The sequence below is a fragment of the Phoenix dactylifera genome, chromosome 8 (assembly GCF_051530095.1).
Source record: "Phoenix dactylifera cultivar Ajwa chromosome 8, Ajwa_hap1_PhDact_Kaust_v1.1, whole genome shotgun sequence".
Taxonomy (NCBI): Eukaryota; Viridiplantae; Streptophyta; class Magnoliopsida; order Arecales; family Arecaceae; genus Phoenix; species Phoenix dactylifera.
This window is the reverse complement of record NC_143197.1, coordinates 28727077-28746602: the sequence shown is the minus strand read 5'-3', so window position 1 is coordinate 28746602 and position 19526 is coordinate 28727077. Positions and strand designations below refer to the sequence as shown.

The 19526-nt window shown below is 38.5% G+C and overlaps 1 protein-coding gene and 1 pseudogene across 3 annotated transcripts; both read left to right on the top strand.

The window, feature by feature from the left end:
• Positions 1-1973: 1973 nt before the first annotated feature.
• Positions 1974-5337, top strand: LOC103713419 (pentatricopeptide repeat-containing protein At5g15300 pseudogene; annotated as a pseudogene). Its single transcript, XR_015968371.2, has one exon. The product of XR_015968371.2 is annotated as a pentatricopeptide repeat-containing protein At5g15300 pseudogene (transcript).
• A 3334-nt stretch (positions 5338-8671) lies between these two features.
• Positions 8672-18511, top strand: LOC103713418 (MACPF domain-containing protein CAD1-like). Of its 2 annotated transcripts, none has more exons than XM_039124910.3 (7): positions 8672-9792; positions 13031-13269; positions 13351-13546; positions 13648-13725; positions 15898-16081; positions 16180-16343; positions 17149-18511. In XM_039124910.3, the coding sequence occupies exons 1-7, from the start codon at positions 9538-9540 to the stop codon at positions 17779-17781; spliced, it is 1749 nt and encodes a 582-aa protein (XP_038980838.3). In that variant the 5' UTR covers positions 8672-9537; the 3' UTR covers positions 17782-18511. The 2 variants fall into 2 exon arrangements, with proteins under 2 accessions (XP_038980838.3, XP_088559533.2); XM_088703407.2 differs by having other exon boundaries at positions 8990-9792; positions 13648-13812.
• The last annotated feature ends 1015 nt before the right edge of the window (positions 18512-19526 follow it).

Here is a 19526-nt window from a genome sequence, read left to right as displayed (position 1 = left end):
GATCATCATAAAGATCTTGTACTTAGGTTTTTCACTCTTCAACAATATTTTGGGGGCAGGTGCATTATATGTGATATTTCTTGGAGGTTTATTAATAGTGCCATCCATTGATTTTGCTTATGCTGATGATGACATCATTTAATTTTTTTCATCATTTTTTAGATTTGTATATATCTCCTGGCTATAAATTAATATTTCCATAATTGGGTGAATCCGATGACAATTGGGATCTTTCTATGCAAGCCCCATCCTGTTAAAATCACTGTGATATGGTCTTATTGGCCTCGTCCATTATTATTTTATTTTTTTTGAGTAGTGTCCGTTGACAAAATTCAAATCGAACACTTATTAACCAGCGGTAATGACTGCTGGAATTTAAATGTGTTTTGGGTCCTGCCCACCATACAAGCTAAAAGCTGTTGCCTTGAGTGTGTTGGGGGTGTTTAATAATGCACGTCTGACCTGAGTACGAGTCTCAAAAATCTATCGGGATAGACGGCCTACTTGGCATTCTCGTTTACCTTGTTCCAACCAAGGTTTAAAATAACAACCTTATATATATATATACACAACTTAACTTGGCTATACTGTAGTACGTACATCTTTATTTAGATCCAGCCAGGTTTAGTTTGGATGATGGAGTTTCATATTAATCACGAAACAATGCATGTTTATTTAACTACTTAGTATATAGGTTAGAGGTCTTTGATATTTAAGAGTAGATTACATTTAGCACTTCAAATCATTGATGTAGAATCCCCATTGTCTAATCTGCATCTGACTTGATTTGCATCTGACTGGATTTGAGTGAAGATATGTCGAAGCGTAGCCAACTTAAACCTCTCATGCATGGGTGGGCGGGCATATTAATATACTAATATTATTATTATTAATATTATTAGTATATTACTATTATACTAGTATAAGTATTATTACTATTATTACTAGAAATAATATATATATATATATATATATATATATATATATATGTACCAATGCAAATATAGCTAATTATATATTCATCTTCCGAAGTGTGCTAGTTGCACGTGTTTCTCAAACATCTTATTTTTCATGGATGCCCTTATGCCCCTCTTACTAGATTTTTGTTGATGGTACTAGTAAATAACCATTTTGAGTATTATTTAACATTATGAACTCTTATATCATTATCTCTAAAAAAATGTAATATTCAATTTGTATGGGAAAGAGATATAATTTTATACAAAATTTCTTAAAAGTATCAATGCAAAGGGTGGTAAAGTTATTTTACATTTCAAATGGTAATTTATTAATAACGAAAAACTAACAAAAGGATATCCACACAAAAAAAGTTGATTAGAGAGGTATATACACAAATAGTCATTTTTTAAGGATAAATATACAATGAGCTATGTTAGGGAGGATATGTATTTATAACATGATTAACACCTATCATTTTTACTTACCCATTTTCCTACATATTTAAATACTATATTTTAGATTCATTTCTTACAACCAAATTTCCTCCCAAAAGTGATTATATTGTGTTAAAAATAATATCTTTTATCCAATAGTGAATGAAAGGCCAGTATCTTTATTTTCTTGTTATTGCTCGTTATTTTCCATTGCAATAACATAACAATGTAATATTAAACATTTCAATTTTCTTTTATGCAGCAAATAACAATAGTTATAATTATTACAAAAGTCAACAACAGTTTTGGTTGAAAAAGCTAAACCTATTTGCTCAACTCTTTGTGTAATGCTTTCAGATTGACATCCACCCAATCTTTGTGCATTGCATTAAAGTCGAACGGCTGAAGCAGATCAGAAATTTGAGTGGAGAGGAGTGGGAGCCAAGAAGGGCTTGCCCTGTAATTGGACAAATTCAGCACTCACATACTATAACATTTTTAAGATTAACAACCTCTTTAATTACAGAGATGTTAACAGTCTGTGTATAAAACGCTAAAAAGTGAACAATCCCTGGGTTATTTTCTCTATAATGTGGAATCAACAATCTCTTTCTATTATGTGCCCCTTTATTATTTGACTCTGAGCTGATTTTCTAGTAGGAGTGAAAAATCTGAACCATCTCCTGGTTTCATGCAGTGGCCATAAAACGCCACGCTATCTCCTCTTTCACAGTTACTGGAAGCCTAAGCATGCCTCCATTCTTAGAGGAGCCATGGACTCTCTCTGCAATCCCCCATAGCCATGAGATCCCTCTCGTACACAAGCGAACACATCACTTTCTTACTCCAGCGAACCTCCAGCATGCGAGAACTCACCCAAACCCACGCCCTACTCACCAAAACCGGCCTCGCCTCTCACCCCCCTCTCCTCGCCAAACTCCTCGCCCTCTCTGCCCTCTCCCCTTGGGGCAGCCTCGCCCACGCCCGCTCCCTGTTCGACGCAGTGCGTATCCAATCCGCCCTCCTCTACAACGGCATGATCCGTGCCTACTCCCAGAGCATCTTCCCCACCGAAGCCATTCACCTCTACAACCAGATGTGCCGCCTCCGCTTGCGGCCCGACAAGCTCACCTTCCCCTTCGTCCTCAAGGCCTGCGGCCGCTCCGCCAACGTCGAGCGCGAGGCCCCCCGTGTGGCCCTCGCTCGGAAGGGTTCCGAAGTCCACTGCCGCGCCTTCCGCCTTGGGCTGGACCGCGACGGCTTCATCCAGAACTCGCTTATGTCGATGTATTCCCAGTGCGGGCGCGTCGGCGACGCCAGCAAGGTGTTTGATGAAATGGTTGAAAGGACCACCGTCTCGTATAATATTATGATAGCTGCCTTTGATAGGAATGGAGAACACGAGTTGGCGGACTGGCTTTTCTACCAGATGGAGGAGAAGAGCGTGGTCTCTTGGAATAGTATGATCACGAGACACGTGAGGCTGGGAGACGTTAATGCGGCGAGGAAAATCTTCAACGAAATGCCTCAAAGAGATGCCATCTCTTGGAACACCTTAATGGCAGGTTACATTCAGGTTAAGAACTACAAGCATGCGCTGGTACTATTTAAACAGATGCAAGCGAGTGACGTCAAGCCGACAGAGCTAACCATCGTGTCTGTTCTTGGAGCTTGTGCTGAGACCGGTGCATTGGAGATGGGTAACGAGGTACACAAATACTTGAGAGAGAAGGAGTTCAAGATTGAAGGCTATGTGGGCAATGCCCTGTTGGATATGTATGCGAAATGCGGTAACTTGAAGCTGGCTTGGCAAGTGTTCGATGCGATGGGGGTGAAGCATGTGACTTGCTGGAATACAATGATTGTGGCTCTGGCAGTACATGGTCACTGCAAGGACGCTCTTGAGCTGTTTGCTTCCATGGAGAGGGAGGCAAGCCGGAGTGCAAAGCCCAACCGGGTCACTTTTCTCGGGGTCTTGCTTGCTTGTAGCCACAAGGGTCTTCTAAAGGAGGGGCAAGACTTTTTCTGGAGAATGGTCAAAGAATATAACATTGAGCCTGATATAAAACATTATGGTTGCATGGTTGATCTGCTGAGCCGGTGTGGACTGGTTAAGGAAGCTTTTCAGATGATAAAGGAGATGCCAACAAAGGCAAATTCAGTGTTGTGGAAGACGGTGCTTGGGGCTTGTAGAGTTCATGGTGATGTGGAGTTGGCAGAAGAAGCATTTAAAGAGCTTGCGGATTTGGCTCCACTGAGTGATGCGGATTATGTTCTGATGTCGAACATTTATGCAGATGCTGAGAGATGGGAAGATGTCGAGCATTTAAGGACTGGGATGATCGGCGATAGCATTTCAAAGCAACCAGGTTGTACTCAGATTGAGCTAGATTAGAGGCCAACTTATATTGATGCATCCGTCTCATGTTGTAGCAATGGAAGGTGCTATCAAGGGCTCAAATTGCGGTCCCGGACCAGACTGCCATGCAGATTGTCTTGAAATAATGCTGTGGCATATGGTTACTATTTGGTAAGCCCATGTTGGATTAAGCCAAGACAGGGTGGATGTTAATGGAAGATTCCTTGATTCTGTAGCTGATTCTTGGATTGACTCTTACAATTACAGCCAATCTTTTGTGAACCTAGCTCATGGAGTTGGCTGAAAACACTTAGCTCATTGTGGATGGGATGCATTATGATCTCAAATAAACATTAGACATAATTATGGTTGAGTGGGATGAGATTTATAGTTCTATGGACTTTGACAGCCCAATTTTCTGTCTCCTAGATCTCCTCCATATTATTGGCAAGTGAAAGTTTGTTACGTTACATTTAAAGTGAAGTTAACTTCTACTTGCTGTGATTGCATTTTCCAAATGCATGAGAGATGGAAAGGAAGAATGGAAAGGGGTTTTTGGCAAAGCAGCATGCACCCATAGCCTTACCTCTTATGGTCGAGGACGATCAGTGTGTAGAGCTCTTCTCTCCTTACTAATGAACCTGCTTATGAACCCAAGGAGTCATGGGAATTTTGAAGGAGCCAAGTTGGACACAGAAAGGTCAGTTTGGAATCTTGCTTCATTAGTCACAAAGAATGTATGCAAGATGACATATGAGCTGATAGTTCGGGCCAGTGTTTTCCATTCCTGAAGACCATGCTAAAATATGTGATGCCAAAATGTTTTGTCGGGTAGCAGGCGAATGATGCAACTGCATTGAACTGCAAACTTGGAGTTGAAAGAAGAGCATTCACAAGTCAACCTTAATAAAAAAAATATATAGAATTTAATTCAATATCATCAATTTGTAGATGTTTGTGTACTGTTTGTCAAATATTTGAATCATGTTCAACTCTCTTCTTGACCCCTCTTCTCCATCTTAGAAACAAATTTACAGGTTTGTTATATCATCGGAGCGGGAACACAATTTTGTGTAGGAAAATGAAGGCTCTGTAGTGTTCTGGAATGACTGCTGGCTACTTCCCCAGCCACCGAAGGGTCATTTTTGCAACTCTTTTTTGGAATGGTGATCAAGGAGGCCTTAATCTCTGGTGACTGTCAACCTATATTGTATTTAAAATGGAATACTGAATTTGCTCCCTGCAACCTGCAAGGTCTCTACTGGGAGCTGGTCAAGTGGATAGATCTTTTGCAGGATGGGGGGATTTTTCTTGAAATGGACACAATACAAATAAGTGGAGATGGAATGCCAATGGAATCATCACAGTTTACAGCTGCTACAAGAGATTTAACTTCAGTGGACTTTTCTTACCAGATCAAACAAATCCGTATATGTCTATACCAGAAAAAATCAAAATGCTTTAGTGTTCACTCTTTAACCGAAGGATGTGAACTGTTGAGAATTTAAGAAAAGGGAATTGTTGACTCTGGTGACTTGTGCCTTATGTGAACAGAAGGAAAGTGTAGATCATTAATTTGTCTCATGCTCCCTTTCAAATCAATTTGGTTGCATTTTTGCAAGATTCATTATAAGATTCAGTAGTAATGTCAATAGTCTGCGGCGAGATTGGAAAGAGATTCATCTAAGAAAAGATTTACAGTTTGAAGGATGACTTTGGCTTCAGCTGTGTGTTGGTTGGTGTGGTTAGAGAGAAATCGAAAGATCTTCTCTGGAGAAAAGGGACGGCTTTCGGTCTTCTCGATAGCATCTACTTCTTAGTTAAGTTGGACTGGCTTTTCTTCTAACGCGACCAAAGGGAAGCTGAACCCTTTGGTTTCAACATCTAAATTGTTAGCGGAAGGGGAGGTTCATCTTTTGATGTGTTTGGTTGAATTTACGGGCTAAACTCCTAGTTCCTTGCTCTAAATTTTCTGTAATTCTTGTTCATACTTCCATTTGCTCAATTAAAGTGATTAGGTTGTCTCCTAATCATCCTAATCATTGCCTCAAAAGTTTTGTATTTTTTCTATTGGTTCTCCCACTTTTATCCCACTTCAATCTCATGTCTGCAGTAGCATACCGATGCATATCTTCGTAATATATTGTAAATCTCCGAGCAAAAGGTTTCTCTATGGATCTTTGTGCATGCGGCACCGCAAAGTGTTGTGTGGCCACCATCAGACGATGTGGACGGCCATCACAAAAGGCAGTCCACGAACACATGCTATGTTACACACGGTGTGCGTTGTTTGATGGTTGCTCATCTCTTGATGGCAGGCAGACACAACATACTGCGGTGCACGGGCCCCTTCCTTTTCTTGGAACACACAAATTATGCTATAGTATTGGTTAGATTATGATTTGATGCAAGATCATGTAACAAAGATCAGAAAACCACTGTATATTGTATGAAGAGTAATTTTGGCTTCTTAATTGACATTGCAGCTATCTACTTCTTTGACGAAGACCATTTTGACTGGAATGGGCCCAAGTCATACTTTGAAGCCTACCAAATTGGGCTTCCCCTTACTCCGCCGCACACGTGATAGAAACAAAAGCTCGGATTGCTATCCAAAATATCTCTAACGTCTGAAACCATTGACCTTATTCTCAAAGGATGCGCTCACCCACCCCGCCAGATATTGGCCGCTGAGGTGAGGGAATCACTTCCGAAAAGGACCTGCCGGAGCTTGACATGCTGTCGTGGTCTAACTCCGTTGATCATCGGAAACAGGGGTCAAAGCCGCAGTCTAGCCACTAAACGCTGCCCGGTAAAATAATAGGTTCACAAATTTGACCCTCCAACTCTTCCCACGTATTCATATTAGTATAATTTGGCTTCTTGTTAATATCCACGTATTCTTCTGGATGGAAAACACTGTTTCAAGGTCTTGGAGGAGAGCGGGCGATGGACGCCCCACTACCAGCAGGAGAAGGAAGCCCTTTCCGTGAGAGTGGAGAAGCAAAAGAAAACGTAGAGCTTCTCGCTCTAGAAACGTTCCGCAGAGACTATGGCTTGGATAAATTGATCGCCCCTTGTGATCCAGGATCCTTTATACGTAGCTTGATATAGAGCTGAGACCCCCATAGGTTATCATATATATATATATATATATATATATATATATATATATATATATATATATATATAAGATTGCAACTAGGATGATAAAAATATTGAAAGAAATAACAAATAGATCCCTAAGATTCATCCTAAATTTATACCATTTCAAATACAGAATTTAAAATTTAATTTTTTTCAAATTATACATCCTTGATATGAGGTTGAGATAAAGATCTGCCAACATCCTCCAACTTGGAATACAACTATTAAAAGTATTGGGAGGCAAGTTCTTTGGTGAATATATCAATAAGTTGATCGTTGGAGAAGATGAATCGGACATAAAGCTAGCAACGAGCCACTTGCTCTTGAATGAAATGAAATTAAATTTCAAATGCTTGGCTCGAGCATGAAATACAGGCTTGACAGTGAAATATATAGCAGATAAGTCGTCACACCAAATATAGAGGATTGAGAAAGTGAGATACTCAATTTCTATAATAAAAATTGAATCTAAATTAGTTTAGATATAGTATTGGCAAGCTCTTTGTATTCGAATTCGGTACTTGAATATGCCACAATGCATTGCTTTTTAGCACTTCAGGATATGAGATTAGGGTCAAAAAAATATTGAAGCCACTTACAAAATGTCGGTCATAGGCTCAATTAGCACTGGAATAGGCATAAAGAGGAGAGGATGAGCCTTTGGTTAAATAAAGACCATAGCCAATAGTATGCTTTAAGTAGCAAAGAATATGCTTGATTGCAAGCTAGTGCGTGCACGTGGGGCCTATTCATGTATTGATATACTTGGTTGATTGTAAAGGTAATGTTCGAACATATAAGAGTAAGGTACTAAAGATAGGTACCATTGAAGAGCAAGGCATTGTACTCATCTATCATCACTTCACATTATTGAGGATCATGTCGAGCTTGACTAAAGTAAGTAGGCTTGGCAGAGATAGTGGAAGCTACGAATACCAAGGGATATTTTGTGCTAAAATGATGTGGCTTGAGCATGCCATCCTTGGAGTGCATGACCACGTGATGATGATCAATATGAGAAGAAGCAGCCATCGGTTTAAGAGCAATAGGTTCAACAGTGACTATAAAATATTGGTCACATGTCGTGGTTGGGTCATTGTCATTTGTTTGCAAAGAATTGAGCCGAGTTTGAGGACTTGGAATTGGACATACGGGTGGATTAATGTGGGTTGATGTTAACTGATCATTGGACTTGGGTACAAGCCATAGTAAAGAAGAGACATTGGAAAGGCTACTGGTTCACTCGGAAGTATCACTAAAAAAGTTTTGTATGTAAGAAACACCGTCTCATCAAAGATAACATCACTATATATAAAAATGCACCCAAAAGAAGAATGATAATACTGGTACCTATAAAAACTTATAGGATAAGCAAGAAAGACACATAAAAAAAATAATATTCTAATTTTAATTTTATTATAGGAATGAAGATAAAAAAAATATAAAGAGCCAAAAACATGAGAAAATTAAACGTTTCAAAGCCGTTTCCCAAAAGCAGTTACCACACCTTGAAAAGAGATAAAATTCAGAAATCAAAATTTAAAATTTCTCAAATCATAAAGATGCTGCCAACAAGGCTAATTTAAGCAAAGTGGCATTTTGCCTCCGTTGTCGTCATCGCGTGGGGAGGGTGGGGGGACGAAAAAACTTCCGGACCCTTTCCAACTTGTAGACAGTCAAAGCAAGCCAATGAAAGATGTTAGATTCCTACTAGCTAGACTTGAGAGTCACGGCAACTTGTAAGATGAGTCTCACCTTCTCTCCTCACCTTGAATGGGAATGCAGAGTAAGCTGATTGACGAAAGCTCACTATTCTTCTAAACAATTAGAACCAAGATGTCTTTGACTGAGAGGGAATGTTTACCATCAATATCTTGAAAGGTGGAGGTCACAAAAGAGCTGCCAGAGTTTAGCAGACAGTCATCATATCATAAACACACTACTTTTATCTCCACACGCATGTAAATTCAATCTTGCTTTCTCCTAAATACTTTTCTCAATCCTAGTTTAGTCTGGGGATTAGTCAAAGAGTGTGTGTGGACGCATCGATATTGGTGTAATAGAACCCATCAGATGTCAAGGTCTAAAAGCCCAATCCCCACAGTCAAAGCCCAGTTAGATGAGAGAGAGAGAGAGAGAGAGGGCGCAACTCGTGTTCTCGAAGGCTCAAATTATCGACTTCTTGGAGCCGGCCGGGTGGGGGGAGAAATGAGGTCTTTTTAGGCTCTAGAGGCAAAGGAATCCCTCGCACCGAGGAAGTTTAAAAGAACGTTTTAGAATCCTCGTAGCTTCGAGCCTTCAATCCCTTGTGCCAAAAGTCTTTTAATTTAGTTGAGGAAAGCGAGATCCGCCGTTTGTAATTTGGGGCTTAGGGTTTTAGCTCTGTGGAAGGAATAAAGAAGGAAGAAAGGCGCTTCTTTTCACAGGATCCAAGAAATTAAGCTCGAAAGATTGGAAAAGATCGCCGTCAAAAGATTCGGTCTGGGATTCTTCCCGGGGGTTTCTGAGAACCCCTAGATGGAACGATCGGTACTGGAGATGGATGCCAAGGGGTCTGACTGGGTTTTTTTGGATTTTGATTTAGGTTTAGAGTTTTAGGTTTTGTAGATTCTTGGCTTTGTCCGGGACGTGGTGAGGATGGAGGAGAATGCTGCTTTTCGCACTATACAGAGTTCAATCCAGGCTCTGGGGAGGGGTTTTGATGTTAACTATGATACCCGGTTGCTCTACTGCAAGGGGGTTGCCGGGTCGAGGCTTGTTGAGGTCGATGAGGAGCACATGAGAGATCTGCCGGTGTCTAACAGTCTGATCGTGCCCAATGTGTCGAGAGATGTGTGGTGTTCAAGGGAGAGCAGCAGGCGGGAGAGCACGGGTGCTCGCGGGTTCTATGAGGTATGGCGGGGACTCTGCTTGATTTCCCTAATTGCTCCTTTTATTGAGTTTAATTTGTGTTGTCGTCTCTGTGATGATTCCTGTTAAATGCTACCGCATATTGTTCACGGATTGATGCTGGGAAGTATATTTTGTTGCAAGTGAATTTACTTTATGCCAATTGTCATTTTAATATGCGATTGTGTTTGGATTATTTAATTTCTTTAAATGCAGTTATTATAGTTGTTGATAATCGTACTTTAGTTCTGTCATGCAATTAATGAGAAGTAGAAACGTATAATAAACATGAAAGATTGGAACAAGGAGTTGTAATTGCTCCGTGTTATTTCAAGAATTATTGCTAACATGGCATTGGTTCTGTATGAGATCATTGTTTGTTTTAGGATCAGTTTCGAGATCACCAGCAGAATATGTAGGGATACAGTTCGCTTGGTCATTGTTTTCAGTGGTTTTTTAGGCTCATTGATTAAATTTTAGTGTATATCAACATTTTTAAATTTATAAACTTGTTTAACATAATTATATGTATATCTCAGTGTCTTTTCCGTCAACAAAAGGTGTGTAAACTAGTTTGATTTAGTACCAATCACTTGTTGGATTTAATAGTTAAACTTTATTCAAGACCGTATTTTTGTGGGCATGTATGATAACTAAGAAAAAGAATAAGGGTCATTTTTTGGTTGATGCTCAAAAAGAGTAATGAAATCATGTAATTTTTTCGACTAAGTGCATGGCATATGGCAGGGCTTGTTCGATGCATCATGCAATACAGGAGGATTCAGAGTTCATAATTAACTCAAAGGCTGGACCATAAGGACAGAAGTCAGGCCAAAGTTTTCAAGATTGAGAAATTATTTTTGAACATGCATTATAGTTCTTAATGAACATAATTTTGCAACATATGATCAGAATGGTTATTACAGTTTATTTTTTAAACTTAACCATGCAATCCATGATGACTATTTGACTGAAGCTGACCACCTCACATGGTTCTGAGGGAAAAAAGGATTTTTCATAAAGCAGCATAATGTTAAAGGTTTGTCAAGTTGTGCTTTAAGTTATTTAAGGATTTTGTAGAATCTTATCTTTGACATAGAGACCTTTGTCTGTCTCATTTCTGGTTGATTGACATGGTGGAAGAATATAACTTTTGATAGAGTTGACTATTTGGTATGTGAGCTCTGTAGCATGACAAATTAAGGTTTCAGGACTGAAGCTTTCTATTAGCTAAGCCACATATATCAGACAATGACTATTGACTATTGTTCGCAGTTTTTCAAGTTTTATATACTTTCTCTTATGGATTATGAACCCTTTATAGATTCAAGGGTTTGCCATTCAACAAACAAGAAAATGACCTTCTCCTTCTTTGTATTGCCAAAATGTTATGGCTACCTCAAAAAATTCTAGGTAATATATTACCATACGTTTTAAAACCAGGAAAAGGAATGTGAGTAGGAGCAGGACTGGGTCTTGATAGAGGGACCAATAAGCTTTATTTTGCTTATAGTTCAAAGTATTAGATAATCAAGGGGGTGGAAATACAGTTTGGAATGGTTTTTAAACCAAAAATTTACAACTCTTTCTTGTAAGCTCATATCCTGAAGGTTTAATTAGTCCCAGAATAGAGAGATTAAACCTGCTCAGATGGGGTATCCAACCATGAAAATTTGGTTTTAGATATCCAACACTGGACTAGTTGGTGTTAACATATTTTGGCCTGAGCAATATGTTCCAAGCCTTGTTTCCCTATGCACAGTATTGTTTTAAAACTATTGTTCTCCATAACCTTTACTTAAGAGAGAATTCTATAAATCCCCGCTATCCTTGCCCATCTATCTTTGCCTTTTGTTTAAGCCTCTGAGTTTCTTTTAAACCCGGCAATTCCCTAACCTTCAATCTTTTATTCGCCAATTGCACAATGGGTTTAGGGCTGTAAATGGGTTGGAATTGGGTCAAATCCATGTTGTATCTGCATCCGACCTTGATAAGAAAAATCGAGTTCGGATCCATCAAAATGAGTAAACATGGAACTAGCTTCCAAACCTGATTAATAATTAGATTCAAGTTTTCTTGAGGTTCAACTTAGCACATGATTTTTGTACACCAACTAGTTAGCAGTTAGCAATTTCCAAAACTGAAAGAACTCTTATCACAATAGTCCTCCGTAAATAGTGAATCTTCTTAGTTTTTGGTGAGAAAGGAGCATGATCTAAGAGGCGAATGCTTGGTTTTGAAAAACAAATCCAATCACTTTAGAAACATATTCGAATTTCAATATACATCTAGTTTGATTGAAACGTAATCAAAATCTAAGTGTTGGCTTGGATTTGGAACTAAAATAGCAACAGGCAAGAGTTAAGTAGAGCATGCATGCGAGAAAGACGTAATTCCAATTAAGAAGAAAAGGAATTAACACAAGTCATGTGGCCAATTTCTTTATATTTCTATCCTTATATTCAGGTTATTGGGTTTTTGTATTTGAACATAGCTGCATCAGCATTCAATCAAATAAGAAATCAGATCCAATATATAGAATCCGACTTTGATTTGATAAGGTTTTTCCCAACTTAATTTGGATCTATACCGCAGTTATTATAAAATAATCAGATTGGGCTATTGAGTTTTCGGGTATCATTTACCACAATATCCACATGTCCGAAAGAAAAGAAGCAAAACAGCGCAGAATCTTTTTAAAAGCATCCATGCATCTTGGCTTTGTAGAACCATTTATAATGGTTATTGGTCATTGAGGAGAAAGGAGCACTATCATCTTATTGCTTGTTTCAGTAGTTAATCGTTTTAACTGTTTTTCAGAATCTCCCTGTCATTGAGGAGAAAGGAACGCTATCACCATACTGCTTGTTTCAGTAATAAGTTGTTTTAGTCATTGTCTAGAATTTCTCTATCATTGAGGAGAAAGGAACACTATCATCAGAGTGCTTATTTCAGTAGTAAATTGTTGACTGTTGTCCATCATCACCCATCCCCTTCCTTGTTGCATCATTCATAAGGAATGAATTCTGCAATATGACAGTAGGCAGACAATGAAGTTATGTTCTATTTTTTCTAGTTCACAGGAGCTGTATTGTCCTGGCCATATTTTTTTTCAGAAAGTGAAGATGTTTTTTACCATATTGTATATTATAGGTTGATTATAGTATGATGTGAGGTGTTCTATTCCTAGCTGATTATCATAGATGATTAGTTATGATTTCCCACTTATGAGTGAGTGCAGATGGCAGAATATTTTAACAGAAAAGCTCATCTGCCGGGAAATTTTTCCATCGGAAGCTTTAATTCTGCATTCAGCTTTACTGGATCAAAGAAAATTGATGCTGCAGCTACAAAAAACCTTGCAATGGAAGGAAGGTTCATCCCTTTATGTAAGGTTTACTTGGTAAAACAATCTTTATCATTACAAGGAGAGGTGAGGCATGCTGTGCCACTTTCATGGGAACCGTTGTCATTAGCAAGGTAAATATACAAATTATATGTTGAAAGAAAGCAAAATTTTTACAACAATAAAAAACATTTAAAAGTTATGCTTGTTTACAGATTTATTGAGAATTATGGGACTCATGTCATCACTTCCATTACTATTGGTGGTAAGGATGCGATTTATGTGAAGCAGCACAGCTCGTCACCCTTATCATCCATGGAAATAAAGAACTATGTCCAGGACATTGGAGACCAAAGGTTCTTAGAAATTGGAAGGCATACAAGTTCAGGTCCATTGAAACTGAAGGATAAGGCTAGTGCTTTGTCTTTTTTCTCTTGGAAATTGCTTATGAACATTTTATGTAGCCTGTATTGCACATCGGCTTAACATATTTGTACCGGATGGATTGCCAGGCCGTGGATCCTTTTGTGTTCAACAGTCAAGGAATATACCCGCAACCACCCAATGCTCCATATCTTACTGCAAAGGAGGTAGTACAACATATTTACTTTCTTATTTATATTTTACAATTGCTGTTGTATCTCCCACCCAATGCTCCATATCTTACTGCAAAGGAGGTAGTACAACATATTTACTTTCTTATTCATATTTTACAATTGATGTTGTATCTCCGACTTATATATGCATGTAAAGGCTAAAAACTGCATCACTTGCTTAACAACAATTAGAAGTTCTTCACCACCAGGACAGAGTTATGACTGGGGAAATAAGGAAAAGGGAATGAAATTAGTTAATTAGAAATTTAAATATTTTCCAAGAAGATGACATATGTCAGCTTATATGCATGCAATATAAGATAGGGAGGTGATCCTAGATCATGATATTATAGTAACAATTGCAATATGGAAATCAAAACCAAACCATGCTGCTTTCTATATGAGAAGTTTTTTTTGATGTGTCCACCGTTATTTAAATCACATACATACTATTTGATGAACAGTACTCGAAGTATTTATAAGCTGTTAGATATATTGTTTTTTTTTTATTTTATTATGTATATGTTACATCAGGAAAACTTTTATAGAATCTGCATATCTCTGTTGAATGTATTAAACTGAGACCTTATTAATGTTTGTGACTCTTTTGGGATGGCTACAGAATATCTTCTTCCAAAATGTGTATTGGCATTCAGACGTGGTAAGAAAATTTTTTTTTTCAAATGTGTTGGTTCTTTTCATTTCAATAACTAAAATCAATAAGTAGTCGTGGATGGACCTGCAGAAGGGGCTCCTTGTTACCGAAAATAAATCATTGATCTCTCAAAGGAGGTCTGAAATATGCTATTGCTATAACAATCGTGCTGAAATCCATGGGCAGTCTTTGGGTTCTCCTTTTCTGGATTCTTGAGAGAAACTAGCAGCTAGACCTTAAGTCACAGGATCCTATAAAATGTGGTTCACCCACTTCCAAGAGAAGGATAGCTATCTAGCAATTGCCCACATCCAAAGACTATCACAAGCTAGAGCAATCTGAGGTCGCCAAGAAGCTTGCATTTTGAAAATAGGTTAGTATATATCTAGGATTGCATGCTTACTTGTGACTGCTGAATACTCGCTGCTCTAGATATTGCATGTGTGACCGATGAATTCTTATAGGCCGATCGCATGTCACAAAAGTGATGTTTATAACTTTGTCGTTGTTTTACATGATTGTTGCCGTAATTAAGCTTGTGCTCATACTTTGATGGCCATACCACAAGCAGACCGGAGCCCATATGTGTGAGGTCCATGGTCAGACCTTAGTCTTCATCTGCCATACTTATTAAGTGATGTGCTACATATGTACAAGCCGCTATCCAAATTTATGATTGACTGGATCGAAAATTGGTTCGGTTTATGAAATACATAATTAGTTTAATGAAGTTCTATGCAAGAAAGAAGTTTTGAATCCTCTACCACATGTTTTGGAACTAAGCTGTTGACCAAGAACACATTGCACCGAAGGAGTTTTACTAACAGTTTCTGCATTCTTAACTGAAAAAAATAATTACAGAAATAAAATAAAAGCAAAAAAGAATTATATCAAGAAAATTACCAGAGTAATAAAGATTGTATTGTACTGTTTGTGATTTTTGGAGATAGAATTGTGATGGGTACTATTAAAAAATATTTTCTCATTGTTTTGAATGCAGTAAGTCTTTGGGTAAACTTTGTAAAATCTTAGTTTAGTCTGAAGATTGCCCATTAAAGTTGAAGTGTATTTATCAAGTTACATGAGTAATAGGAAAAAAATTTAATTAGATGGGGATCACAGTTATCCATGCTTTCTCCACTCGTATTAGATGTATGGACATTAGTAAACATGATTTGAATTTAGCCCTTCTGATCAATTGCTGTCATTTTTGGCTTAGATTAGCTGAAACCACCAGAGCTGTCTTAAACTAAATTCGTCAATTTCAGCGGAGCGTAATTGCTCTTATTCTAATTATTATCAGTCTAGTTAGTGAAAGCATCTTCTGTTCGATTTGGATGGGACATTCGTCTATTATGCTTATTCTCCATGAGTTGTTTAGTAACATAAAGGCATACCAGAAAAGGTTAAGTTGCTTACTTGTGGCTTATATGTAATCCATGGCAGTTTTAAGTGTCAAGCAATGTTCTAATGTCTGAGCCTCCATTTTTCTGATGCAATTGTTGATGCAGGATGTTACTGTCATTTTCAGAAGAAGGGGAGGAGATGATCTAGTCCAAAGCTACACCAACTGGGCAAGAACTGTCTATTCAGCTCCTGATGTTATTGAAATGACTTTCTATCCAATCACTTCTCTCCTTGAAAACATCCCTGGGAAGGACCATCTAACGCGGGCTATCAATCTTTATCTGGAATGTATATATTTTGCCCTTGTACATGTGTTTCTTTGTTAAATTATTTTCGTGGGATCTTTACATGCCTAACCTGAAAATATTCTCCATTTCCATTTGCAGATAAGCCTCCAATCGAAGAGCTACGATATTTTCTAGAGTTTCAGGTCCCCAGGATATGGGCCCCAGTTCGAAATGAACTTCCAGGGCATCAAAGAAAAGAGCCAGTCTGCCCATATTTGCAGTGCAGTATTATGGGGCCAAAGCTTCATGTCAGCCAAGAGCAGGTGTGCTTTTCATGCAGCACATAGAATTGAATAGAGCCGTTAGAATCGCCGGGTTGATACTAGCGTCTATTATTGTATATGAAACTGTATCTTGGGGAACACTTCCTTCATTTTTCTTTTCATTCCCTTAAAGATACATAAATGCTTTGCACGGTCATGCAAAAAATATGTGAATTTCGCAACAAATTGATCGGTAAAAATTTCTATAAAAAAGTGTCATCTGAAATTAATAAAACTTTTTCTTGATGAATTGGACTAGAGCAAATAATATTGTAATTGTAAAGTTGACTTTAATGACCATTCCTTATGATGTACCTGCTTTGAAACTACGATTGCGTTGTGATATATTACTGATTCTAATATGCTACCAGTACATGCCATGCTATCTTTGTACTTTCTTGTTTGGTATACCATCTTTAGATGGCATCTGCTTGCAAGCTAGAAAAGTATCAGAAGGATCATTTGCCATTATCATCCCAACTTTCAGCAACTCTATATTCTGAATCTTCATGTATAATAACTATCAGTAATTGCTCTCTAAATTATCGATTATCTGAATCCATTTAAAATAGAAAGGGTCATAGACATGTTGTCACTAATAATTTTTCATAGCAGTAGGTACTTTGTACTGAAATTTCACCCATATTTCCTATTGCTTTCCTTCTACTCCACTTATACGCTGGGGCAATGATAATTTGAAACCTTTTCTATACACAGATGACCTGGTGTCATTTTTTTTTTTTTTGGCAGTGAACCTTCTTTTTAATCCTCCTTTTCCTGTGATGTCATTTGGATAACTATGCAGGTATCAGTTGGGCGTAAGCCTGTCATTGGCCTAAGATTGCGCTTGGAAGGAGCCAAGCAGAACCGGCTATGTATTCAGGTCCAGCACTTGGCATCTCTTCCAAAGATCCTTCAACCTTATTGGGACACTCACATTGCCATAGGTGCACCAAAGTGGCAGGGACCTGAGGAGCAAGATAGCCGGTGGTTTGAGCCTGTGAAGTGGAAGAACTTCTCTCACATCTGCACAGCGCCAATTGAGCACAACGAGACTTTTCTTGGTGACATCTCTGGTGTGTATATAGTCACTGGAGCTCAGCTTGGAGTTTGGGACTTTGGAACAAAAAATGTGTTGTACATGAAACTTCTCTATTCTAAGGTACCTGGATGCACCATAAGAAGATCCTTGTGGGACCACAATCCAGCAGGTCCAAACAACAAATCAGAGAGACTGTCTGCGGGAGATTCCAAGGACTCAGGTGACTCAAGTGCAGGGTCAAGTGATTTGGGGAAACTGATGAAGCTTGTGGATATGTCGGAGATGTGCAAAGCCCCAGATGATATACCAGGGCACTGGTTGGTGACTGGTGGGAAGCTTGGAGTTGAGAAAGGGAAGATTGTATTGAGGTTAAAGTATTCATTGTTGAATTACTGAAGTCAGTTGTTTCAGTTGCAAGGATGGTGTTTGTTTTGCATGTATATTATGGCAGTTTGCTGGGGGCTAAGTTCGATGAGGATTTGGGCTTTTGTTCAGTTGCATTTTTACATTCTTTGCACTTCATCAAATTTTACAGCACGGATGATGTTGGAGTTTGAAGAAGGTGCTTTATGGCTAAGCAGCTTGCTTTAAGTAGTTGGATATGGTAGAACCGACATGGGAGAAGACCTGGATACCTGGTTGTTCTCCTAGAAGAGGTGACGGATGTATATCCCTGGCATTTCTCTAAGTTCATATTTCTCACCTTTCTCATGTGAACCAAAAATGGTGCTCTCTTCCCAAGATCCCAGTTAAGAGCTTCATCTTGCTGCCATAACCTTTTTCAAGAAGATTTCGGTTTTGGGTCATTTGGATTCTACTATGCGGTCTGGTTTCATGAAACTCCTTTATATGACCTTTTTTTTTTTGTTTGAAGTTCTTATTTGAGTTGCTTTTTCTTGCGTTTATCCGAAGCTGTCACTGGATACGGGGGTTTACTTGAGGCAAAGATGTTTTGGAGTTGAAGGATAAGGCTTTAGAAATGTAAAAACTAAATTGAGAGTTCTCGCGAGCTTTCTTGCGTTACACATTTGCCTGCTAAAGAGAACATGTAAATGAATTGACTACTCTCAGAAGTGACTGCTGATGGAAGGCAATAGCTCTATACGAGCATGGCGCCGTTAAACCAGAACATTTTGTTTTGCTATCTTCTGTCTTCTTTTTTTTTTTTTGATAATCCTGAGAAATTTATTTCAAGATTTATGCATGCTTGGATTATGAAGTAATAGTTCATTACTTGCTAATCTTGCGCATATTAAGCTGGTCAATTCATGACATGGAACATTTCAATTTCTGAAGCAGTATTATGACGATGTACGGAGCATCAACTTATCACAACTTCAGCCGTTTCTTCTCTATCTGCTCATAGTGATGCATAACGCATTTAATGAAGCACACAAGCTGCATATTTCCGTTGAGAAGTCTTAAGAGTGTGACTTGACGTGGTGCCCCAACTAGTTTACATTCACCGAAAAGTTTGTTCATCATTTGTAATATTGGTGCACATCCTGTGTCTCAAGAGACCACTTGAATGACTAATCAGCGATACCAAACCCTGGACCAAGGATATTTAGTCCAAAGTAGTACTACGTGGCTCCATCAGCGGTACTCAAATTGAGTCCGTGAAAACTCTACCACATAATTATAACAACAACAAAAAAAATAGGTCACACGAACGTTTAGGCTGTCGCATGTAACTTACCACGGATGACGGCAACAACCAAGATTTTAATGGAGAAAGGGACATGGTTCAAATACTCTGTCCGTCCTCCCACCCCTGACACTAAATAAGGATAACGTTAAGATCCATGGAGAGCCACTGGATCTCTTTCACAGCCTCCGAGCTTTCTTTAATACGTAGTAGTGATCTAAATGCCTTCCTAAAGAAAAAAATAAAAGGGAAAAAAGTTGTGAAAGAAGAGAGTTAGCGAGAAGCGAAGGCCGCTAGCTAGCTTGTCCTCTTCCTTGATCGAGTTCTTGTCACATTTATATATCCGGTCGGTAAAAACAGTGGACGTATCCGATAAAGTTATTCCCGTAGAAAGAAAAAGCTTACCCACCAAACATATCAAGAGCTCAACCAAATTTGACACAAGTCCTCGTAATAAATACCACATGAAAGGATAACAATGCAGAATAGCGGA